We start from the raw sequence: 25,991 nt of genomic DNA, 5'->3' as shown, positions 1-25,991 counted from the left end.
CCTGCCTGACCTCTAAAGGCAGGGAATTCCATAGGAAGGGGGCCACTACACTGAAAGCTCTTTTCCTGGTGGACTCCAACTGGGCCATGTGGAACCACCAGGAACATGCCCTCTGATGGCCTCAGTGATGGGGCAGGTTGGTAAGGAAGGAGGCACTCTCTCAGGTATCCTGGTCCCAATTTGTTTAGGGCTTTGTACACTAGTACTAATACCTTAAACCTGGCCTGGTAGCGAATAGGCAGCCAGTGCAGTTCCCTCAGCAAAGGAGTTAGATGCTGAAAAGGGGCGGCTCCCGACAACAGCCAAGCTGCTGCATTCTGCACTACCTCCAGCTTCCAGACCAGCCTCAAGGGCAGCCCCACATAGAGCACATTGCAGTAATCCAGTCTTGAGGTTACTAATGCCTTTACCACCACAGTCAAGCTATCTCTGTCCAGGAGAGGCCGTAGCTGGCGAACCAGCCGAAGCTGGTAAAAGGCACACTGAGCCACCGCACCCACTTTGGCCTCCAGCAACAATGATGAATCTAGGAGTACTCCCAGACTATGGACCTGATCTTTCAGAGGGAGTGCAACCCCATCCAGAACAGGCAGTGAGCCTCTCTCCCGGGCCTGGGAACCACTCACCCACAGGGCTTCTGTCTTGCCAGGATTCAGTTTCAGTTTATTGGCCCTCATCCAGCTCATTACAGAGTTTAGGCACTGATTCAGGACTTGCACAGCCTCTTCTGATTCAGATGTCACAGGGAGATAGAGCTGCGTGTCATCAGCATACTGATGGCATTTAGCTCCAAATCCCCTAATGACCGCTCCCAGCGGCTTCATACAGATATTAAACAACACTGGGGACAAGATGGTACCCTGCGGCACCCCATAGCTCAGTTGCCAAGGGGCCGAGGAATAGTCACCCAACGTTACTGTCTGAAATCGGCCCCGTAGGCAAGACCGGAACCACGGTAGCACAGTGCCTCCAATACCTATCCCATGGAGTCGATCCAGGAGGATACCATGGTCGATGATATCAAAAGCTGATGAGAGATAGAGCAGAATTAACAGGATTGCTCCCTTAGTTACATCTCTTACTGATGGTGGGCTTCTTCACACAGAGCTTTTATCCTGCTATTCAGAGTGGTTACTCACGGAAGTTTGCAGGTCCTTTTTAGATGACATTGTCCACCTCCAGGGCATCTCCCGCACTAAATGACCTTTATTCCATTTTTTAAAAGATCGGAAGTAATGAGCTATCAAATTACAGCGCTTGAGTTCCCCTTCAGTTCCCTCCATGAAAAAGGAAAAGCCGCAATAAGAGGATGTAGACCACAGCGCCATTTAGTGGCTGTATTGTGAAACATACAGAAGACTCAAGGGAGAAAAGTGGTGGGGAAAGGAAGTGCATGTAAAGGGAGCTCGGCATGATCCTGCATTTAAAATAGAAGTAGGAAGCCCCATTTTAAATTCAGGATTTTAGGCTGGTGTAGAGATGCTCGACTTGAATCTTATGCTTATAATTCTTATCTTTCTTTCCTTACCCAATATCAAGTTGAACTTTTACTTGCTAGAACAGCAAGCCTCTAACGTTATTTAAAAAATGATCTGTAGCCGAAATGAGCAGCATTGAAAGCCCCAATGTGACTATACCACAAGCCAATTTGTATGTTCTAGCTGAGTGCAATTAGCATAACTTGCATATAATTATATTGAACATGGTTGAGCCTCTGATCTTTTAATGATTTTTTTGCTTCTTGTTGCAGCCTTTTGTATATTTTGATATCATACGTTAAGCTGCTGTGCATCTCTTAGGTTAGAGGCTTGCTTTTTAAATAAAAGTTAGAAGCTGACAGGCTGGGCATGTATATCATCAGAGCCATATCTAGCTCATGCTGCTTGAAGCCCAAGGGAAAACCATAGGCATTCATGGAATTTTACATTCTTTCTCTCAGGCAGAAAAAAAACAAAGACTTTCTCTTCTCCCTTCTGTTTACTCACCTTCATGTAATAATAGCAGCAACATCTCCTATTGGGAAAACAGAAGTGGGTTCCAGGGTACCAGTCAAAATGAGCAGCTTTAGATTCCATCCAGTAAATCTGGCTCTACTTCTGTAGCCAAGTCTGTGTTATCAGTTTGCTTCATCCTGGGAAAACCCCTTGAGAGAGACAGAACAACCATGTTTTTTATAAACCTGACCACCAGCTAAAAGAGAGGCTGTGAAACCAAATCAGGATGGAGCATTTGGGATGCTGAGAGAATTGCAAGTTTCTCATTCCTTCTACTGAAAATCCTTATTAATTCCTTTAATATTTCACTAACTTTGGTCTAGGAGATTCCAGAATAGTCAATCTTGTTTCCTGTTTGTCATTTAGAAATTACCACCTTCATGCTTATTCTGACATGATCTTCTTACTCAGTCTGCCTCTGCCTCATCTGTTGAGGGCAGATAAAGTAATTTATGGTGGGGCAAGCCTATTTTTGTCACCTCTTCAGTCTCATATGCATGTGTACTCTTTTTACACTTTCTGCATCTTGTATGTGCTGAAAACTCAGAAGCTATCAAATATAGCAGGGAAAATGCATGGTGGCAGTGAATGCTGGAGTGGGCAAGATGACAGAAGTAGTAGTAGAAGCACAAGTTGAGGGTGGGAAGGATCCAAGCAGTCGTACTTAAGAGTTCGACCTACTGAAATCAATTATACTTAAGTCTACTCTAAATATGACGGTGTCCAGATCCCTGCCCATGATTGTCCAAACCCTGCCAGCGTGTTTTCCACAGGGGACTTGTTAACCATGCAATGTGTCTTGCTTACCACCCTGAACAACCCAACAAACAACCATGGGTTTTCAAGGTGGCTTGTTAGAGAAAAATAAGCCACACTGCATGGTTAATAAGCCACCCTGCGGAAAATGTCCTGGGTTCAGACAACATGTTAACCCATGATTCAATTAACAACCCACACTCAACCACTGAATGTGGGTTAGCATGTTGAATGAACAGCCCCTTAGTGTGGGTTAGTGTGTTGTGTGAACCCAGTCAATATGGCATTTAAAACTATGACATGCTGCTGTCTCCCTGTGATAATGTGGTGTTCTAGTAGATTGTTGCTTTTGCATTTACTGAACAAACAAACAAAAAATAGTGGATAGTATGCAACTGTGCCTCTGTGATGGCCATTTTTTTCCCATTGCCTAACCAAGCATTAGTTAGGTTATACAAGCACTGGTTTATGCTAGCGCAACGTCATTTCTGCTAGTACTGGGGCACAGCTGGATATTACGTATTATGCTTGGACCTTTTGAAAGCATATCTAAATTCTTTCATTTTACTTTGCCCTCAGACTTTCAAACCTTTGGTTGGGAAAAGTGTGTACAATTCTATTACTGCAGTCGAATTTCTTGTGGACAAACAGCTGGATTTTGTAACTGAAGATAGTGCCTTTCAGCTCTATCAGGTAAGAAACCCAGATATTACTAAAACTAATATATCTTAATCACTTCAAATGCATATAGTTTATCTTCTGTGTTGGTGCTGAACAAGCTATCTGTGATCATTCAGAGAGAGCAGAAGTATCTTCTCTTAGGAGCTGTGGCACACTGGGGAATGTTTTAGTGATATGTTGAAACCAATTCAGCAGCAGTATAGTGAATTGTATTTGAAATAATTTATGATTCAGCATTCTAAATCTCTGCTTTGGTCTTAGAGGTTTAACTTTATAAATATATTTTATAAGTATATTTGACTTTATTCATGGTCATTCTTTGGAAGAAATCAAACGTTTCAGTGGTGGGGTGAGACTTAAATATAGAAACCATTTCTTTTGGAATTATTCCCTTTTAGGTCAGCAGAATAAGTGGCTTGTAGATTTCTACCAATAATTATGATTCTTTTGAGCCTGTAGTATTCCAGATGTACTGATAGTTGCACTAATTAGACAAGACTTTTGTCTACTTGTAAGCAAAAGGGTTTCTGGAAACAGAATCCTAAGGTATTTTAAAAGGAATCTTTTAAAAGAGGAATACAATAACAGTCCTTTATTGGTGAATTTAATTGAATATGAATGCAGACTGACCAAACCTTTTTGAACTGCAGTTATGAACTGAAGGTTATTCCAAGATGATCTATGGTTTCTGTGAGATTATTGTATCATTCCTAAAATAATTTATTCAAATTTGCATTGGATGCTCTTTCTGAAAGAGTTGTTTAGGTTAAATGCTTGAGGCTTGTTTTAGAGTCAATATTTTAAGCTAGAGTGTTGGTTTAAGACAACATAATTCCTTTAGTTCATATACAAGCAGTGAGTGGCTGAAATGCAGCTTCATGGAGCTAGTGCACATGGCAAGGCATTCAGGTTGTGACTTTCCATAAAGTTCTGGAAATGTTCACAATGCTAGGAAACACTCTCATCTTTTAAAGGAGCTTGTCATTGTGGGGAGAAAATAGATAGAATTGCCATGGGGACTCCACAAACACTTGGCCACCTAGAACAGCTTTCATGTGGCTGTGTACCAAGCAGCCATTCACTCATTTGCATGTATGAATTGGGTTGCTGCTAACTTGATTTGCGGAAAAATACAAGCAAATGTTTTTGAAAATCAGAAATGGATATGTGAGAGTATTTCTAGAATTTTCTGCAGTCATCTGTAAGCATTTGCTAGGTCGTTTGAGCATGTATTTAGTGTCATCTGTATAATAGATAATTGCCAAGGAGATTTTGTCCTTGCAGAAAGCTTTGGGCATTGATTTTGCAGAAATTAATTAGTAATGGGGTGGTGTACGAAAATCTTCCCTGCCATGCGTATTGCTGGCTTCATAGACATTGGCCATGTTCATACATCACACAGAACCATGGTTTAGCATGACATACATGAGCAGGAATGAACTGCAGCAATCCTTAAGCTCACATGCTCCCCCGCTCCCTTCTCCTCCCTCACAGCTGGGAGGAAAAATTCAGAAGTGTTTACTTTCAGTTTTGTTAACCGTCATTGGTCACATCATCTGGAGCAACAAACTGTGGTTTAACATTCACTCTGGTTAGTTTAAAACAGTGGTTTCTGAAGCTGGCTTGTTGAAACTAACCCTAGTGAATTTTAACCACAGTTGTAGGTCTGTGTCAGGGTGGACACTGAGCTCATAGAATCCCAGAGTAGTTCTGATTCTGAGGAAGAGGAGTCGCTCCTGGGAGAGGAGCGCGCTCCTCTTTCCCAGGGCCAACAGCTGACGGAGATTCCTCCCACTGGCATTCCTAGCTTAGATAGCAGTCCTGGGAGTGACAGAGCGCGGGAAGCAGACTTGATGGATGCGCGACGCCGACGGAGAGAGCGGCGCCAAATGGAGGGCACGGAAAGGAGGCGTAGTGCCCAGTTGGCGCACAAACAATGGTTGCGCCCAGAGGATCCAAGGGAAAAGGGGAGGGACTCTCCCTAGCCCTTAAGTTCAGGGTCTGCCAGTGATTCCCTTTCAAACGGGGACCAACTGTTCCAACTTAGGGCATAGGTTAGGTACTCTGCTGCTCATATCTAGTTGCTAACAGTAGAGTTGTTAAGTTGTAAAAGAGGAATAAATCTTTGAAAAGAATCCCTTTGTCTGAGTCTGGACTTGGCTACTGGATTAGACTGAGAGAGGCCTCCAAGGAGCCCTTGACAGTCTGGACAACACAGCAAGCCATGGTTAACTAAAAGGAGAAGTAAAAGCCTCCAAACACCTCTTGGCTGAGGAGGAGAAAGAAGGGAGAGCCTGCGGCTTGCTCTAGCTTGTTCCTGCTCACAGACGTTACTCAAAGCTATAGTTTAGCGTGATGTGCAAACACAGTGATTGGCTCAGTTCAGATGTTTCCAGTCCAACAAACCATGGTTTGCACCAGGAATGAACAACAGACTCAAATGTTCTCTTCTTTTGCAAGATAGGAGTGTAGTTGGCATAACAAAAATGCTTCAGGAACAAGTGAGAGTCTTGATTGCTTTGTCCAATAAGACAAGGTTGAAAATGGAGCACTAGTGGAAGACAGCATCACATTTTGCTTTTTCTAAGCAGGAATAAAATATTCAGAAACCAAGTCACTTGGCACCTACGTGCTCCAGAATATTGATTTACTCCACCCAGTAAAGAACTAAAGTTTTCTCAACTGGCTTTCATCACTTAACATGGGCATAGATCCAACTTGTAACTGGTTATTCACATGCCCAAAACATACTTGGCAGGATATCCTGATTGTACTAGAATAAAACTGAGCATGCATTGTAAGATACAGCTTCCCAGTAAAACCAGATATGAGCTGCTTGATCTGCAATATAGTTTGCACATTTATCACAGCAGGCAAAAGATGACACAGTCTCAGAGTTGGTAAAGCCTTACCAGATCATTCACAATTTGAACCAGTTCTGTTAGATGACACCATGGTGATGCAAGAGAGTGTTCCGTAGCTCACGCTGCTGCTGTTGCAATGGCTTTTCCATAGCATTTTTGGCACTTCATGTGTGTGATGTTGTCCCTACACACACACCACACACACCATTTCTTTTTCTTTCTTTGCTGTAGTATATTACAGCTGCACCTGTCCATTGAGACTTGCTTTTTTCCCTCCCACCCCACACCCAGCTTGAGACACTTCTGCTTGCTGGATTTTCTGCTGCTGGCACTCTAAATCGTACAGGTGCTACCAGAGGAGAGCATGATGAGCAAGGAGACTAGCCACTAAGACTCTTGCTGGATGAGTACTGCTTTGCTCACATTGTTGTTGTTTTTTAAGCAGACCCATGGCTGAGCTGCTGCAAGAATAGCCTTTCCCTCATCTTTCTCCAGCAATTGGTTGCACCCCTTTCCCTGAGCCACATTACATTATATACAGAATTTTTTTAAAAATTAAGCATGGGAGGGAACAAGCAGCATTGTAACACACATTAATTTGTTGTATGGAAAAGGCCTTTTAGGGACTATGGTATATTTTTATTAACTTTGTACACGTTAGATTTATAAAAAAAGTGCTGCAATTATAATCGTGTGTTGTAATGCATCTTCTCTCCTTACTATGATATGATATGAAATACCTTGTCCTTGTGAAATGCCATTTTCACTTTCCAAACTGTTCTCAAATCATTAGCCTATGTCTCTTGGTAATAATGGGGCAAAGGCATATGACCCCTTAAAGCCATTTTCCAGAATTTGGTGTTTACTAAAGCAAGAGCTATGTTTTGATATTAACTGAGCCACTCAAAAGGTGGTGGTAGATATAGATCTTTGGAAAGAAATATTTCAGGCCTACAGTTACACAGGTTTTCTCGTGGTGAGGTCAGAACCTGCACATAAAGTTTGAAATATGAAATTGTGTCTAACTTTAACACAGAAGTAAGATGCCAACAAATTGTTACATCATGATATTAGCCCAATTAATATTTGATGTTACAAAAACATGCTTTCGAAGATCTGATGTGTTCATCAAGTCAATTTGTCTTAAGCAGTCAATAGGCAGTGACTTCAGAATTCAGTCCTTGATTCCCTAAACACAGTTAAAGGCAATCTGCTATTATCTCTGCTATTGATATAGGTAATCAGTGCTGTTGGTACAGGCCAGTAAAAATAATGAAATAAGCATCTGGAGCCATGTACATAGGTTGGAAAATATGGCCAGTGGTAGTGATTTTTGCATTTGTGTGGTACTAAATTGTAATTATATGGAGCTGAAGGAAAGACACTTCGTACATTATAAGGGGCACTTAAATTATTACTTCATAGATAACATAACATAACTCCCATGCCCCCACTCCTTCCTTTTCTACTTTTACATGTTTCTCTTATATTTTGATCTGTTCCCAAAATGGCAGTTTTCTCCAATTTTCTTTTATTAACTTCTCTTTCCACCTGAATTTCCCCAAACCAACGTCGTGATTTTTAAAACAAAATCTGGTCCCCTTCCCCAGTTATATAGAGCTGTCTTGCAATTGGGAGGGGGGGGCAGTTATGCTTAATTTTTTTGTGTGCAAACGTCTTCTCACACCAGTGACGCTGCTAGACATTTAAAAGATTTGGACCACAAGGACATAGTATAAAACATTGCATATGCTAATATATGTCTGTATATGCAAATTTATACATCATTACTAGGATTCATTTAGGTTTCAAAGAAGGGAAGCCCCGCCAATTAATTTCCCATCCAAATCACTCCAAATAAAATAAATGCTTCATTTAAGCTGCACCCCACCCTCAGATCAACCCAAATCAGTAGCTTCTATTCAGTTACAATTAATTTGCAGTGACTCTGAACAGGTATCAAAAATGCACAAAAAGATTGGGCAGTAAGTTTTTTTTAAAGCTCACTCTGAAATTGTCAACTTTTGCACCACAATTGAGTTCCAAAATTTGACAGAGCACTAACCCAAAAGCAAGCCAAGGGTGAATCAGAGGGTTACCCCCAATTAATTTCAAATTACCACCCACATCCTGCTCTCTATTTTCATTTCTTCAATTAATTAGCCCCATTCATCAGTCATCATTACCTACATAAATCAAATTCAAAATGAAAAAGGTGATACATGATTTGGGGTATGTGGTTTCAAAACAGTGGGTGGGTGAGAGGAGGATTAAATGAGGGCTGGAGAATGGGGCAGAGGAGGTAAAAGAAAGGGGGCAAGGAAGAAGATTAGGAAGGAGAATAGGGGGAAGCTTGAAGAAAGGAAGGGGCACGTTTGGAAGTGGGGGATCAGAGGGCGGGGAAGGATGGAGCACCAACTGGGCAGCATGGAGGAAACAGAGGGAGCCTGGAAGGAGAAAGGGATGGGAGCAAGGGGTGGTAAAAGGATGGGTCTCTCTCCCTTTTGCTGCTCTGCAATTTGGGGGGATTGTGTCTTTGCAATGTAGATAGTATATGGTGGGGGCTTGTGCCTTCCCACCACCCCCTAACATCCAGAGAAAGAGAGAGGAAGATACAAGCAGAGCAGGCTAGAAAGCTCCACGCTTAGCACCATCTCTCCATGTGGTATAATGCAAGACAGGGAGATACACAAAAGAAGCCAACCAAACGCATGTACACACAACAAGACATAAGAAGAGCCATACTGGATCAGACTAAAGGTCCATCTAGTCCAGTATTCTGTTCACACAGTGGCCAAGCAGCTGCCTGTGGGAAACCAGGAAGTAGGACATGAGTGAAATAGCACTCATGTTCTCAGCAAGTGGTGTACATAGGCATACTATACCTCTGATACTGGAGGTAGCATAAAGCCATCAGGCCATTGATAGCCTTATCCTCCATGACTTTGCCCAGTCCTCCTTTAAAGCCATCCAAATTGGTGGTCATCACTACATCCTGTGGTAGTGAATTCCATGGTTTAACTACGCACTGAATGAAGTAGTACTTCCTTTTATATGTCCTGAACCTCCTGCCAATCAGCTTCATGAGATGACTTCTATGTTCTAATATTATGAGAGAGGGAGAAAAATGTCTCCCTATCCACTTTCTCCATACCATGCATAATTTTGTACACCTCGATCATGTCTCCCCTGACTCACATTTTCTCCAAGTTAAACAATCCCAGATGTTGTAACCTTTCCTCAAAGGGGAGATGCTCCAGCCCAATTTTAGTTGCCCTTTTTTTACACTTTTTCCAACTCTACAATATCCTTTCAACCAGAACTGTACACAGTATTCCAAGTGTGGACACACCATAGATCTGTATAAGGTCAGTATAATATTGACAGTTTTATTTTCGATTTGTTTCCTAATTATGCCTAACATGAAGTTTGCCTTTTTTCACAGCAGCTGCACACTGGGTTGACGTTTTCATCGAGCTGTCCACCCCAACCCCAAGATCTCTTTCTTTATCAGTCACTGCTAGTTTAGATCCCATCAGAAGGGCAGGATCTAACATACACTAGGGCAGAGTTTTCCAAACTGTGTGCCGCGACACATTAGTCTGTCGGCAGCAGTGTGTAGGTCTGTCGCGCGAAATGCAGAAAATTGTGCAGAAGAGCACCGCGGAGCTCTCTTATTCTTGTTTGCTTCCCTTGGCCTCTCCCCTGGAACTTCCTAAAGCAGCTTATGTTAAAGTAGCTAAGCCTTAGCTGCTAGCCTTGGCAGCTAAGGCTTAGCTGCTTTAACATTAGCTGCTTTAGGATTGTGTGGCATCTTGACATAGGACGCATGTGATTGGCAGTGTTGGAGCAGTACGGCGAGGAGTGTGGTAGTGCTGGCTGCACGAGGAGTGTGGAGAATTCGAAGTCTCGTTGGAGACTCCTTTAACGGAGCAATTAGTTGAGCAATTAGCAATCAGCTCGGGCGAGAGTCTTCCCCATGTCCTTGGTGCGGCTGCAGGGCGGCGGGGGAGAACAACAGCCCGCCGGATGCCCCCGGAGCAGGGAGGGCCGCGCCAGGCAGGCGAGGAGCTTCGAGTCTGCACTCCCAGGAGCTTCAAGCCTGCACTCCCAGGAAAGGTAGAGGTGCGGGGTGAAGAGAGGGGAGGGGAGGGTCTGCCCTGGGAGCAGAGCTTGGCCGACGCAGAGAAGTGGCAGTGGCCACTGGCCCTGCGAGGTTTCAGGCACGCCCTTCGTGGACTTCTGCACAGCGCTGCCACGCAGCCAGGCCAGAATAGTGCACAGGTGGAAACGCCACAGGCCCCCAACTGGGACTGGGACTGCGCCAAGTGGGCCGTCCACCATCTTGGCCAATCGGAACGGAGCTCAGTGGAGGCCAGAAGCCTCAGAATCAGCTTGCTCCCAGTCACCCAGGCAAGCGCAGCTGCAGGCTGTCACCTAGTCAACCCACCTGGTGCTGGCTGAAGGGCGGCCACCCTGCCAAACCCAATGTGGCAAACAGCAAGCCACCCTTCACGTGACACTTATAATTTGATTTCTGCCATTTATTTTTATTTTTACTCTGCTGTAATTGTGGATTAACCACCCACCAGCAGTGTACCACCGGAGAATGCTGGAACTGGACTCTGGACATAGGCACTGCAAATATTTGCAGCAATATAGCCTTGTAGTGAGACATATATATTTACACCATTTTTGTTGGACTTTTGCTTCTCTACTTCATGTGTTTTTGCAGCTGAGCTCCTAACTGGACCTATGTGTCCTAATATGTATTGTAAATACTTTAGTTAATTTTGTTTATTTTTCACATTTTCTCCTGGTCCTGATTCCTATCTTTATCTCACTTTATCACTGTGGGAGTGGAGCACAGGTGCTGTTATTTTCATAAGAAAAGAGAAAGATAAGTGCTAAAAACAGTCCTGTTATTTTCATATTTAGTTAATGCTAAAACCTAGAAATAAATTTGCATAGATTTATTCATTAAATTGCAGTTGAATTACCCATAAAATGGATACGTTTCTAATTAAGAAAAGGAAAGCTGATGAAGATGACATTTGCAATGAACAAAATGTAGCCACTATAGAGGAAACTACGCAACAATCAACTGTTGACTGTCTGTATTAGTACGTAAGAAGTGTAAAGGAAAAATTTCCAAGCCTCGTTTATACAGTAAAGATTATATGAAACTGGGGTTCACATTTTCTGGTAATGAAAACAATCCTTGTCCCCAGTGTTTAGTTTGTGGGGATATACTTTCAAATGAAGGTATGGTACCAAATAAATTAAAGCATCATTTTACCTCAAAACACTGTCATTTGTCAGAAAAACCAGTAGAATACTTTACTGAGCTTTCAAAACCTATAAAGAAGCAGTCTGCTTCATTCACAAAGAGAATGAAGACATCGGAGAAAGCTCAAAAGGCAAGTTACTTGGTTGCTCAAATAATTGCCAAAAACAAGGACCCACACGCTATTGCCGAAGCCACCATAAAGGAATCTTGCTGTGCTATTGTTCGAACAATGTTTGGGCCCGAATTTGAGACAGAAGTTAATAAAATCCCTTTGGCAGATAACACGATCGGAAAACATATTCAAGACATGTCTGATGACATTAAGCAGCAAATGAAGGATATTTTTCAAGATGATAATATGATCTTTACATTGCAATTAGATGAAGCAACAGATGTCAGTGGGTTAGCACAATTATTGGTTTTTATACGTTTCATTCATACTGACAGAATTATTGAGCAATTCTTATGTTGTCTAGAACTTCCAATGAGAACTAGAGGTGAAGATATATTTAAAACTTAGATTGCTTCATGAAGGAAAATAATTTGCAATGGTTAAATTGCATAGGAATATGCACAGATGGCGCACCCTCAGTGGTTGGTTCAACAAAAGGTTTTACAGCTTTAGCAAAGAAAGAGAATGAAAATATTATAATTACTCATTGCTTTTTACATTGTGAAGCACTAGTCGCGCAAACCATTGGAAATTAATTTTTAAAAGTTTTGGACAAAGTGGTTCAAATGGTCAATTACATTAAAAGTAGACCTCTTCAGTCAAGATTATTTGCTCATATTTGTGAAGAAATGGCAAGGTTTAAAAAGCTTCTACTACACACAGAAGTTCATTGGCTCTCAAGAGGTCGAGTGCTTTGTCGTGTATATGAATTGAGGGAAATGATACTTAAACTTTTTGAGGAAAATCAGCAAAATGAATTCTGCGATCTGATTCAAAACAAACTTTGGTGCACAAAATTGGCATATCTTGCTGACATATTTGAACATTGGAATAAAATAAAACACCAGTATGCAAGGGAAAGGAGAAAATATCTTAACAGCGGTAGATAAAATTTGTGCTATGAGAGACAAAATAGCAATTTGGAAAAGGAAAATGAAAGAAGGAAATTTTGAAATGTTTTCCAAAACTGCTGAGTGCCAGCTAAAATGTGAGATCAGCTCTCTAATTGTTGACCATTTAACATTGCTCTGAGAGAAAGTTCATCATTACTTCCCAAATGTTGAAATCCAAGACTATGATTGGATCAGAAATCCATTTCTTTCAACTGCAACGAGGAACTTTTCACTTATTGTAGAAGAATTAGCTGATATAAAAAAATGATTGAAATCTGTTAATGATGCATGAGCAGGGTGACTTAGACAGCTTTTGGATTCGCATTTCAAAAATGCAACCAAACATAGCTAAAAAAGCGTTAAAAATTATTCTGCATTTTTCTACTGCATACATTTGTGAAGTATCCTTTTCAGTGATGGCAAACTTAAAGACACTGAAATGTGGAAGCTTTATTTATTTTATTTATTTATTTATTTATTTCTATACCGCCCAATAGCCGAAGCTCTCTGGGCGGTTCACAAAAACTAAAACCAAATAACACACAATAAAACAATTTAAAATATATATAACATTAAAACACAATATAACAATACAACCACAATAAAACCTAGCAGCAGTACAGGAGTTTAAAATACAGATTTAAAACAGCAAAGATAAAAATTTAGAAAGCTAAAATGCCTGGGAAAATAAAAAGGTCTTCACCAGGCGCCGAAAGGAGTACAATGTAGGCGCCAGGCGAACCTCACGAGGGAGCTCATTCCAGAGCCGGGGTGCCACAACAGAAAAAGCCCTCCTCCTAGTAGCCACCCGCCTCACTTCCTTTGGCAGGGGCTCACGGAGAAGGGCCTCTGATGATGATCTTAAGGTCCGGGCAGGCACATATGGGAGGAGGCGATCCTTCAGGTAACCTGGTCCCCAAGCCGTTAAGGGCTTTGAATGTTAACACCAGCACTTTGAATTGGGCCCGGAAATGGACTGGCAGCCAGTGCAGCTGGAAAAGTACTGGCGTAATATGAGCTCGCAGGCCAGTCCCTGTTAACAATCTTGCTGCCCTGTTTTGGACCAGCTGAAGTTTCCGGACCGTTTTCAAAGGCAGCCCCACGTATAACGCATTGCAGTAATCCAGACGAGAAGTTATCAGAGCATGGATAACTGTAGCTAGGTTATCTCTGTCCAGATAAGGGCGTAGTTGGTATACCAGCCTAAGCTGATAAAAGGTGCTCTGTGCCACTGAGTTCACCTGTGCCTCAAGTGACAGTTCTGGATCCAAGAGCACCCCCAAACTATGAACCTGATCCTTTAGGGGGAGTGCAACCCCCTCCAGAACAGGTTGAATATCACCTAGCCGGGCAGACAAACCACCCTCTAACAGTACCTCCGTCTTGTCTGGATTGAGTTTCAGTTTATTAGCCCTCATCCAGTCCATTACCGTGCCCAGGCACTGGTTCAGAACAGCCACTGCCTCACCTGGTTTTGTTGAAAAAGAGAGGTAGAGCTGGGTGTCATCCGCATATTGATGGCACCTCAGCCCACACCTCCGGATAACCTCCCCCAGAGGTTTCATGTAGATGTTAAACAGCTGAATCTGTGATCGGGACCCAATCTGTCCCGGGTACCCAACACAAGGTACAAACACTCAAGATCTGCACTCGAATGAGCAGGAAGCCTGGAGAGGGAGATTGAATTCCTATAGACCACGGCAACCCCCCCTCCCCGACCCTCAAGTCGGTGTTGGTGCTGCACCGAGTACCCAGGAGGGCACAGCTGGGAGAGAGTGACCCCTCCCAGTTCCCCCACCCAGGTCTCAGTAATACATGCCAGGTCAGCCCCCTCATCCACAATCAAATCATGGATGAGGGAGGTCTTATTTTGGGCCGACCTGGCATTCAGCAGCAGCACCACCAGACCCGAGGGCAGACTGGTAAGGCTGCCAGGAACCATCAGGTTGGGGGAAGAACCAGAAGAGGGGACAGCTGTAAGGTGTCTAGCCCCTCTTCTCCTCAGCTGGCCTGTTAATCCCCCAACGCCATACCTCCCCCTGCCCGTGACCACAGTTATGGTGGCACCTCCCCCACCCCCTGAGTTGCTTAAAAATGCTTGATGACGAAATGCGAGTGTCTTTATCTAATATTCCACCAAATATTGAAAAGCTGTGTTCATCCCATCAACCTCATACATCCCATTAAAATGGTAAGTAGTTATTGGTGTTATTCAACTTTTTTAAATTCTTGCACATATTTACATACTGTTACTCATAAATGACAACAATATATGTTATTATCTTACAATTCATATATTTTTTAAAAATATAAATGAAAGGTTTTCATGAGATATGTTGTATCCCCATACATTTTGTTATTACATTTTATGAATGTGTCCGTATCTCTTATAACGGCTTAGTTTAACCTCCGGTTTGCTAGTAAAACTGAATTACTGTGTCGCAAAATGATGCATGTCTAAAAAGTGTGTCACCAACATGAAAAGTTTGGAAAGCTCTCCACTAGGGGTACACACACACACACACACACAACTATGATCGAACACACACTTGGGGTACCTGGAAAGGGATTGACTGCACAGATTATTGTCCTCCCAACAGGTTAAGGAAACACAATTATTTTTTTCTTCACTTCTCCTCTCCCCCACTTCTCTCTTTCTCTCCCTCCCTCCCCCCTCACCTCTACTTCTCTCTCTCCCACTTCCCTTTCCCCTTTTCCAGAGAAATCCCCCCCCCCCCACCTCACGGTATTAGGCTTAGAAAAAGAGCTTCCTTAGGCATCAGTGGAAGGGTTTTTACCTGGTGGTTGACTCTTGACTCCTCAGGCTCAGCTCTTCCCAATGTGCTTCAGCTATGTGATGCTGTAATGGGGTGGACTGGCTATATCCTTGAAAGTGGTGGCAACGTTGTTGGGGATTTGCTGCTGTTACCAAATGTAGGCACACAGGACTGCATAAAGAGGCTCATCTGACCAGAGGCAGCAGGCAGTCACAGTAGGTGATTTGAGGCAAATGTGGTGGGTACAGAAGTGGGGTTGACTCCTCACCCCTGGGCAAACCCACTTCTGGGGGGTGTGACTGGGAGTGAAGAAGCATCAGAGATGCATAATCCTTTCCTCTCCCACTGTTTTGTTATTCCCAATCACCATCACTGAAGGCGGCTCTTTCTTTTAATGTGTAAAATGTACTTTTGTCTTCAGTTAATTAAGCTTCCTCTTGCTATATTCCATTTCTAGTACTTTTGTGCTCTGAGATTATAATCTGAGTTTTGTTAAATGTAGAGTTTAAATACTTGTAAAGTGGATTGCAAAGGGTGTGGGCTGGTGGATCAAAGAGCTGGGATATTCTTGGGAAACAGTTCCTTCCACCGTAACTGTTCTGGTTCATGTTATGTTTGAGGAAACATTTTAAAGTCACATTGATTGCAGGATTTATCTGAAATACTGTTTCTTCTCCATGGGCTCTGTGCATCACATGCATGGGCTCTGTGCCTGCTCTGAGCCTCGTTCAGGAAAGTTCTAATCTGAGGAATGTTTTGGTGGGAACCCTCCCCCACCATCCACTGCGCATGTCCCAGCGGATTTCCACCCATTCCCTCAGTTCTCTTTCAACCGCCTAGTAGTAGCCTCTTCGGGAGATTCCTCTGTGTATGAAGTTTTTCTCAGTGTTTTTACACTGGTGCTGAGGTCCTTGTTAGCTTTTTTCTCTGTTTTAGCCTTTTCTAGTTGTCTTCATACCTTTTTGTCATCTAAATATTTTCCCCATCTGTTCGTTCGCCTTTTTGTTACCTACCACGGCTGCGGTCTTCTTATGGCCACAAAGGCCCCATTCTATAAATGTGTCAAATGTAGGAGTAAGTTGCCGCCCACTGACCCTCACTCTCTTTACCTTTTTTGCTTGGGCTGAGGGCCATTTACCCGATGCTTGTTCTTTGTGCCAGTCATTCACCTAACAGGCACCGAAGAATAGATCGAACAGGCTCAAAGCAGAGCTGTGGAGGAGGGCTTTGTTGGCTACAGATAAAAAAAAAGTCAGCTGACTCATTTAAAGGAGAAGACAGTGCCTGCTATGTCTTTGTCAAATCCGTCGCCTCCTCATCCCTCAAATTCCTCTGAGTGGGTCAGTCCTCCGACTCCGGGGCACTCTTTAGCATTCTCGGTAGCAAGGAAGATTTTGAAAAAGACTAAGGTTCCAAAGTTGGGATCTGACAGCCTCAAGAAGCAAAAGAAAAAGAGGGTTGGTGATAAGCCTTCAAAACCAAAGGTTCCAACACCTCCTTCTCTACTTGATGCATCTATACATGTACTTTCATCAGTACCAACCACTCCTGTGATGGGGCCAATTTCTACAGCGTCAGAAGGTGAAATCTTAGAGTTGTCCCCTCCGCAGCCAGAAATTCCTCCATTGGGAGATCCCCAATTGTCTTCTTCAGTGAGACATGAGGTTCCTCGACATTGATTGCCATCCCTTCCCCAGGACCAAGATCATCATTTTCATCCTTCTGAAGCATTCAGGTCTCCTTTTGGTGCTTGGAGTTATGAATCTCAATATAGGGAGAGGTCTGGCTCTCCCCATGGCGATTGGGATAGAAATTCCAAATGGTCTTATCCACCACCAAGACCTTACTCCGTTGAGGACTGACATTGTTCTCGGGATCGAGAATATTACTATGATTGAACCAGATACTTCGGAGTAATCTCGCCTCGGTACCATCCTCGGCCATCAGCAACTATTTTTATGTATGTATGTATGTATGTATGTATGTATGTTTTGAGCATTTGTATCCTGCCCTGCCCTAGGAGGCTTTGGTAAAAAGCCATGTTTTTACTTGGCACCTAAATGAAACCAATGTCTGCACCAATTGGGCCTCCAAAGGAGGGCATTCAACAACCAGGGTGTCACAACAGAGAAGGCCCTGTCCCATGTCCCACCATAGTGTATGCCTCACACTGGTGGGACACAGAGGAAGGCCTCTTCAACAGATCTCAGTCCTCGGGCAGGCATATATAGGGAGAGGCGCTCCCTCAAATATGGAGGTCCCAAGCTGCTTAGGACTTTAAGTGTCATCATCAAAACCTTGAAATCCAACCAGAAGTGTATTGGCAACCAGCGCAATTCCTTTAAAACTAGTGTTATATGACTTTTATGAGATGTTCTGGTCAGCAGTCTAGCTGCTACAATTTGCAGTAGCTGCAACTTCCAAGTCGTCTTCAAGGGCAGCCCCATGTAAAGTGCATTGAAGTAGTCTAATCAGGAAGTTACCAGTGCATGTCCTACTGTGGCTAGGTTATCCATGTCCAGGAAAGACCGTAGCTGGCAGATTACCCGAAGCTGGCCCCAAGTACTCTAGGCCACAGAGTCCACCTGGGGCTCCAGCGACAGGGATAGATCTAGGAGCACTCCCAAGCTATGTACCTGCTCCTCGGGGGGGGGGTGCAACCCCATCCAGGACAGGTCTCTTACCTAATTCCCAGACTCGGGAACCACCAATCCACAGAGCTTCCATCTTGTCAGGATTTAGCTTCAGTTTATTGGCCCACATTCAGCCCATTATAGCCTCCAGGCTCTGGTCCAGCACCTTCACCTCCTCAGCCAACTCCAACAACAAGGAGAAACAGAGCTGAGTATCATCAGAGTACTGATGACACCCCACCCCCAAACTCCTAATGACCTCAACTAACAGCTTCGTATAGATGTTGAACAGCATGGGGGATAGAATATAACCCTGTGGCACACCACAGCTGAATAGCCATGGAGTAGAACAGGAATCCCCCAATACCACTCTCTGGAATCGGCCCTGTAGGTAGGAGCGGAACCACTGTAGCACAGTGTCCCCAACTCCCATCCTGCAGAGCCAATCCAGTAAGACACCATGATCTTGACACCATGTCAAAAGCCACTGAGAGATCCAGGAAGATCAACAGGGTAGCACTCCCCCGTCTTTCACCCGGAGTAGGTCATAAGTCAGAGCAACCAAGGCCATTTCAGTGCTGTACCCTGGCCTGAAACCAGACTGAAATGGGTCCAGGTAATCAGTTTCCTCCAAAAACGTCTGAAGCTAGCAGCCACCACATGCTCGAGGACCTTTCCCAAAAAAGGGATATTAGCAATGGGGCAATAATTCTCACATACCTCTGGGTCCAAGGAGGTCCACTTCAGGAGAGGGTGCACTACAGCCTCTTCCAAGGCAGCAGGCACCACCCTCTGGCATTTACCACCCCCTGGACTCACCCAATCAATCCACCCCTGCTAGATTGTATTAGCCAAGATGGGCTAGGGTCAAGCTTATATGTGGTGGGACAGACTGAAGCGTCTTGTCCACATCATCAGGGTGCAATATCTGAAACTGCTCCGAGGAAACACTGGACACCTCCCCAGACTCTGCGATAACTGTGGTGTCAAGGAGCGACTTTCTCCTTGAAGAGCCTAGCAAATTTCTTACAGCAAATGACTGAGGGTTCCAGTCCCAATTTCTCTGAGCCTGAGCAAGATCCTAACAGGTTCTTCACCTCACAGAACAATTCTGCTGGGTGACATTTTGAAGATCTTACTATTCCATAGTGAGACCCAGACCTTGAACAAATCGCTAGCCCTATCAGCCAGAAAATCCCCCAGAGCATTCAGGAATCCATCAGATTCCACAAGTCTCCAGGGGCAGACCATTTTAATCAGCCCCCCACCCGTGCAGGGAGGGTCTGCTACCACCAAACCAAACATCACAAGGAAATGATCTGACCATGACAACGGGGTTGTTGGAACACACACACCCCAACCAGATCATCCCTCATCCGCCCAACAGCAAAAACCAGGTCCAAGGTATGTCCTGCCACATGTGTTGGGCCAGTGATGAACTGAGACAGCCCCATGGTTGTCATGGTTGCCATGAAGTCCCGAGCAGGCCCTGTCAGCATAGCCTTGGTGTGGATGTTGAAGTCCCCCACAACCACAGTCCTAGGGTTCTCCAGAACCACCTCCAAGACCATCTTAGCCAGCTCAGGCAGGGAGACTACTGGGCAGCAGGGTGGGCGGTATACCAGCAGCATACGTGTTGTGTCTCTTTGGCCCAACACAAGGTACAGACCCTCAAGACTGGTGCTAGGATGGATGGGCTTCCTCTGAGGGAGATGGAATCCTTATGGATAATGGCAACTCCCCCCAACCCTCCAATCTAGGTTGGTGCTGCACTGAGTACCCAGGTGGGCAAAGCTGAGACAGATCCACCCCGTCCAGCTCATCCACCCAGGTCTTAGTAATGCACACCAGGTCTCAGTAATGCACACCCTTCATCCACAATCAAGTCATGGATAGTAATTGTTTTATTATGGACTAACCTAGCATTCAAAAGCAGCAACAACAGAAATGCTGATAGGGCAACCTAGATTTTGAGGTATGGGGGAAGAACCAAAAGATGGGACAGATTTCAAATATCTGTCCCACCTTTCCCTTACGTGCCCAACCCCCAGTGCCATACCTCCCTCTGCCCAAGATTATTCCATTAGGGGCACCCCATTCCTCCCCCCCCCTTCCCTGGGATTCACCTGAGCACATATACAATTTTAAAATAATACAAAACTAATAACAAAAGGCCAGTACAGCCAGACAAACAAACCAGGCCAGTAAAAGACTGTAGCAACAACCAAAAATTAAAATAGGCCTACTCCCCCTCCTTCCTCAAGCACTCCACTTTTATACACTCCCCTAAGGCTGTCATCCAGCTATGGCTGGCCTCTCACCATAGCCAATTGCCCCCGCCCCTCAGTTCTCACCTAAGGGATGGTTGGACCTCAGCCTCCCCAGCTATCCCACACTCTCACCCTGGGATAGCTCACTCTCCCAAGATTGAGTGAGCATACGCACACACACCAACAGTTGTTCAAGAAGAGGGTGGTGCCCTCACCCTCATCACTCCCCAAAGGCGTGACCCAAAGGGGCACACCCCCTTTGGTGTCACCCCCTTTGGTGGCAGGCCCGCCACCTCAGACAGCCAATGTATATATCTCTTTCCAAGAGGGGACAGGTGGAAGTTGTCAGCAACAGCTGGTTCAGTACCTGGGCGCCTGGTCCTGCAGGGAATGGTGGTCTGCCGGGCAGAAGTCCACAGTAGCTCTGTCCAGGCAGAAGTCCTCAGAAGAGAGCAGTACTAATAATAGTAGTGGTTGTCATGGTGGTGGCAGCGGCAGGTTACCTTGGAGCAGCCTTGCCTCCATACCATCCTCTGCCGTCGGCAACTATTTCTCATCCTCCTGCAGGAGATGAGTTTGTTCCACCCCCACCTGTACCTCCCGATCCTCATACTTGGTACAGAGCCTGTCAGTAGCAGCCAAGCCGACGCAGTTGCCACCTACGTCTTTGGTGCAACCAGTCCTTCCTCTGATCCTGCTCCTTGACCAGCTTCCCCTCATAATTCAGCTGATGCTTACCAGTCTGATTCTTTATACTCCTCCATTCCACCTTCTTTTCCCTCTCCCTGGAAGATGTAGCAGGACTGCAGGAGGGAACTTCTCCTTCAGATGACATGTTTAATTTTGCTGAACAAGTTAGCAGAATGGCCCAGTCGTTGGGTATTGAAGTACAACTACCAGAGCGGCATCTTCAGGACCCAATTTTTGACGCAGTTCATACTGAGTCATCGAAACTGGTAGCAGTCCCCTTCCTCCCAACCCTCCTCCAAACAGTACACCAATCATGGAAGGGCCCCTCTTTGATGGCACCAGCATCTAAGCAGCTCGAGTCCGTCTACTGTGTGCAAGAGAAGGATGCAGCATTTTTATATTTACATCCACAACCGAATTCCATTATCGTGGAGTCAGCACAAGGATGGTAGCAGAAGATTCATACCTCGGCTGTTGACAAGGAGGGTAGAAGTGTGGATCTTTGGGGAAGGCGAATGTATTCTTCCACTGCCCTTGGTCTCTGTGTGGCAAACTATCTGGCCATGATGGCGAGGTACCAGCCGTTCCTATGAGAGAAAGTGGACTCTCTTTGTGCTTATCTCCCAGAGGACCAAAGGGATCTCGCCAGAGCTTTTCACGTGGGGGCTGTCAAGCTGTCAAGGCAGCAGATTAACAGTTCCGATCATGAAGCTGACTGTAGCACCAAGTCAGTGGTTGTACGATCGCTCTCCGGAGGCATGCCTGATTGGGTCTGCGGGCTTAATTCCTGAGGCTCGATTGCAAATGGAAGATTTGCCCTTTGATGACGAAGGGCTCTTTAATGCCAAAACTGACAAACAAATGGACTTTGTCCAGAAAGCGAAGACGACCGCCTAAAAAATGGGTTTATGTCCTCAACCTCCACAGCACCAGTACAAGTCCTGCAGGTGGTTCCATCACCAACTATAAGCGACCAAGCAGCAGTTTGATGATTACCCAAGATACCAGCCTCCTCCACAGCAGAAGAAGCAGACTGCTCGTCCATCGAAGTATCATCAGGGTTGTGGAAGGGCTGACTCTTCTTTGACCTTCCGATGTTTGCCGTCCCAATCCACCCCAGCCAGCCTTTCTTTGGGTCTGTTCCAACTCATATCCTGCGCACCTGGAAAATAATAAGACAGCTGGGTGTTAAGTATAATCAGTCAGGGTTACATGATAGAGTTTCACACCCTTCCCCAACTGGGTGTTGTTTGAGTATCCCCCCCCCCACCCCCGGTCACAGGCTCTTCTGGAAATGACAACACTGCTCCAAAAGGTAGCAATACAAAGAGGTCTTCGATACTAGCTGGGTGACGGTTTCTTTTCCCAGTATTTCACCGTACCGAAACGGGAAGGAGGCCTCCATCCCATCATGGATTTGAGGAACTTGTACTCCCAGGAAATTCAGAATGACCATGATGACTTTGATCCTCCCTTTCCTTTGGAAGAATGTTTGGTTTGCTGTCATAGACCTGAAGGACACAAAATTCCATATAGCGATCACAGAGGCTCACCAGCGGTACTTGGCATTTCATCATCGGTACCAACATGTTCCAGTTTCAGGTCCTCCCCTTCGGTCTAGCAGCCACCCCAAGAGTTTTTACAAAATGCATGGCGAGTGTGTGTGCATGTCTTCAACTTCAGGACATCAAAGTGAACCCTTACCTCATCTCGGACCCTGAATGTTCCCTTTGTCATGCCATCAAGATTGTTCTGAACCTTCTGGGAGCGTTAGGCCTGTATAAAAACAGGCAAAAGTCAACTTTGAAGCTTACGCAAGGGCTACAATTCATAGGAGCATTACTGGATTCGACAGTTGCACGCACTTATCTTCCTCAAACAGCAGGATCAGCTGATAGCTCTCACGGAGACCATTTACTTTCATCAACGGGTTACCGCTCACACTATTCAAATACTGCTGGGGCATATGGCAGCAACGGTCACAGTTGTTCATTGGGCAAGGCTTCAGATGTGACCACTATAAAAGTGGTTGCTCCGAAACTTCTATTCCACCTCCGACGCCAGGTGTTGTTGCCTGAATGTTCCAGACAAGATGGCAAATTCCCTCCTGTGGTGGATGCAGCCACGCAGCCTAAGTTGGGGCATTCCCTTCGTCCAAACATCCCCTACACGGATATTGACAACAGATGCTTCTCTTTCAGGATGGGGAGCCCATTGTGGTCCACTTTGGATTCAGGGCAACTGGTCTGCAGTGGAGAAAAAGTGTCATATCAATTACCTAGAATTTCTCGCTGTTTGGAAAGCAATGCGGGCATTCGAGTCTTACCTTCGTGGAAGACACATGCATATCTTGACTATACCACTGTGTTGTGGCATATCAGGAAGCAGGGGGGCATGCATTCATCCAGACTTGTCAGTCTCACGATGGATGCATTCCCATGGGCAATTCAACTGGACATTATTTTGAGTGCTCTTCACATTGCCGGAGAAGACAGTGTTTTGGCGGACACTCTAAGCCAGTCGTACAAATCATCCCTCAAATGGCAGATGTCCCCCTCCATCCTGCATCGTCTCTTCCTGACATGGGGTTCACCAACAGTGGACTAGTTCACGAGCCCAGTGAATGTGATATGCAAGAGATTCTTCACGAGAGCAGGGATCGGTCGATCGTCATTGGGCGACACCTTTCCGCTTTGATGGCATGGGGAACTGTTTTACCTATTCCCTTCATTTCCCCTTCTCTCGTGGGTGCTGCAGAAGTTAACAGACAACAGGATGGACTGCATTTTGATCACCCCATGGTGGCCGAGGCAGCTGTGGTTTGCAGCTCTGCTGCATCTGTCAAATCAGCAGTTCTTCTGATTTCCGCACTCCTCGGATCTGATTTCTCAGAATCGAGGCAGGATTTGACACCCCGATCTGAACATCCTGAAACTCACGGCCTGGAGGATTCAGCAGTGAGTACCAGTACTCAGCTCCCATTGGAAGTCCAAGCAGTTTTGGACGTGGCTTGGAAGCCAGCTATGCGTCGATCTATGCAGCTAAGTGGTTGCTGTTTCTGAAGTTTGCAACTCTCCATGGTTTCGATCCCTTTAAGGGATTGATTGAAGAGGTTCTTTTGTCTTTGCATCACTTGTTCCGGAAAGGTTTAAAACTTCCATCCGTAAAGGTTTATTTGGCAGCTCTTTCTTTTTATAAAGGGCAAACTCAAGGTCTTTCTCTTTTCACTCACCCTACTACTCATCAGTTCCTGCGGGGCCTAAAGAATTTAGCACCTCCGATGAGAACTCTGGTACCTCAGTGGAGTCTCTCTGTTATTTTACACTCTCTCCTCTCGAAACCCTTTGAGCCTCTGGCCACGATGGACCTTTGATTGTTGTCATGGAAAATTGCCTTTTTTAGTTGCCATCACATCCTCCAGACATGTTAAGAGAGGTCTGCTTTATGGGTTGATCACCCCTACCTGATTTTTCATTAAGACAAAGTGGACCTGAGACCAGACATTGACTTCTTGCCAAAGGTGGTCTCTGATTTCCATGTTAACCAAACCATCTCACTGCCAACCTTTTTCCTGGACCTATCTTCTGATCTGGAAAGGCAGTTGCATGCTCTGGTTGTAAAGAGGGCATTGGCTTTTTATAAGTCAAGGACAGAATCTTTCCATAAGGCACAACAACTTTTTGTTTGTTACGGTGGTCCCAGGAAAAGTTCCCCGGTTCTTCTCAAAGGCTGGCTTCATGGATTGTGACTTGTCAGGCTTGGAATGTCCATCTCACGTTCGGGCATATTCCACGCATGGGGTCGCCACATCTACAGCCTTCGACAGAGGTGTGCCATTGTCGGACTTACGTAAAGCAGCAACATGGTCGAAACCCTTGATGTTTGTAAAGCATTACAAACTGGATGTCAGGGCACTTTCCAGTTGTGCTTTTGGGCGAGCTGTGCTGTCATCAGTCCTATCATGAGACACCTATCCATCACCAGTAAGTGAGCTTGTTAATCACCCATATGTATGATGCACAGAGACCACGAAGAAGAAATGCAGGGTGCTTACCTGTAACAGTAGTTCCTCGAGTGGTCATCTGTGCAGTCACACAGCCCACCCACCGTCCCCACATGGGTGTCAATGTCAAATTCAGGGTTGGTACCAAGGTGTGATTTTTCCCTCGGATCTGAGGCCACACTAGGCAGTCTCAAGAAAATGAGGGAATGGGCAGGAACCTGCTGGGTTGGTGGGGGAGGGTTCCCGCCAAAACATTCCTCAGCTTTAGAAGTTTCCCAAACCAGATGCAGCACAGGCACAGAGCCCATATGTGTGAATGCACAAATGACCACTCGAAGAACTACGGGTTAAGTTACAGGTAAGCAACCTGCATTTCTTTGATTTTGACCTAACTTAAAAGAACATAGCATTGTATGCAGTCACTTCCGTAACCTACAGTTTGTTGTGTAACATTTGAATGGCTGCCGATAGTACAGTGAGTGTGATCCACAGCATTTTTTGTTCCTCATTTGGCTCTACTAGGACTTCGTCTTATCAAAAGCTTTTGAAACAATTACTGGATATGTATTCATTGCTAAATGAGAAGTATTGCAATTTTTAGCATGTTCTTACTGTAGTGACTTCAGATCAGTTTATATACTGGTACACATTTCTCCCAATTATACAGGCATGCATTTAACGGGTAGCTATTTCAAGTTCACTTTACCCAGATGTGACGAGTTTTTCACAGTTGTCAGAACAGACATACCAAACTTGTGAAAATGTTGAAGCTATATAAACACACGCATGTTTTCCTTGTGTCCTGCCCCACCCCCCGGAAAACCAGCAATCTGAGGGAGAAGATAAACATACGCAGTCTTTACTTGACTACTTAAAATCCTAAAATGTATCATTAATATCTGAGCACATAGAATTATACTATTTGAGTATTATAACATGTAACATTTATGACATTTACAAAATTTTAA

The 25,991-nt window shown here is 44.8% G+C and overlaps 1 protein-coding gene across 4 annotated transcripts in view; it reads left to right on the top strand.

Annotated features, from left to right (window-relative positions):
* The window catches only part of JMJD1C (jumonji domain containing 1C), a 196,373-nt gene that overhangs the window by 105,111 nt on the left and 65,271 nt on the right, over positions 1 to 25,991 (top strand). For all 4 annotated transcript variants that reach the window (XM_084845376.1, XM_084845374.1, XM_084845375.1 and 1 more), the window contains one exon: positions 3,330 to 3,443. Coding sequence is in view for 2 of the 4 variants with exons in the window: in XM_084845374.1 (XP_084701500.1) it covers positions 3,330 to 3,443 (114 nt within the window). In the remaining 2 variants the exon portion in view is untranslated. The remainder of the gene's footprint in view (positions 1 to 3,329; positions 3,444 to 25,991) is intronic.

Source organism: Heloderma suspectum, chromosome 3 (assembly GCF_057233095.1).
Source record: "Heloderma suspectum isolate Gila_16-S chromosome 3, 16-S_ref, whole genome shotgun sequence".
NCBI classification, from domain to species: domain Eukaryota; kingdom Metazoa; phylum Chordata; class Lepidosauria; order Squamata; family Helodermatidae; genus Heloderma; species Heloderma suspectum.
The sequence above is the reverse complement of the archived record's forward strand: the minus strand, read 5'-3'. Positions and strand labels throughout refer to the sequence as shown.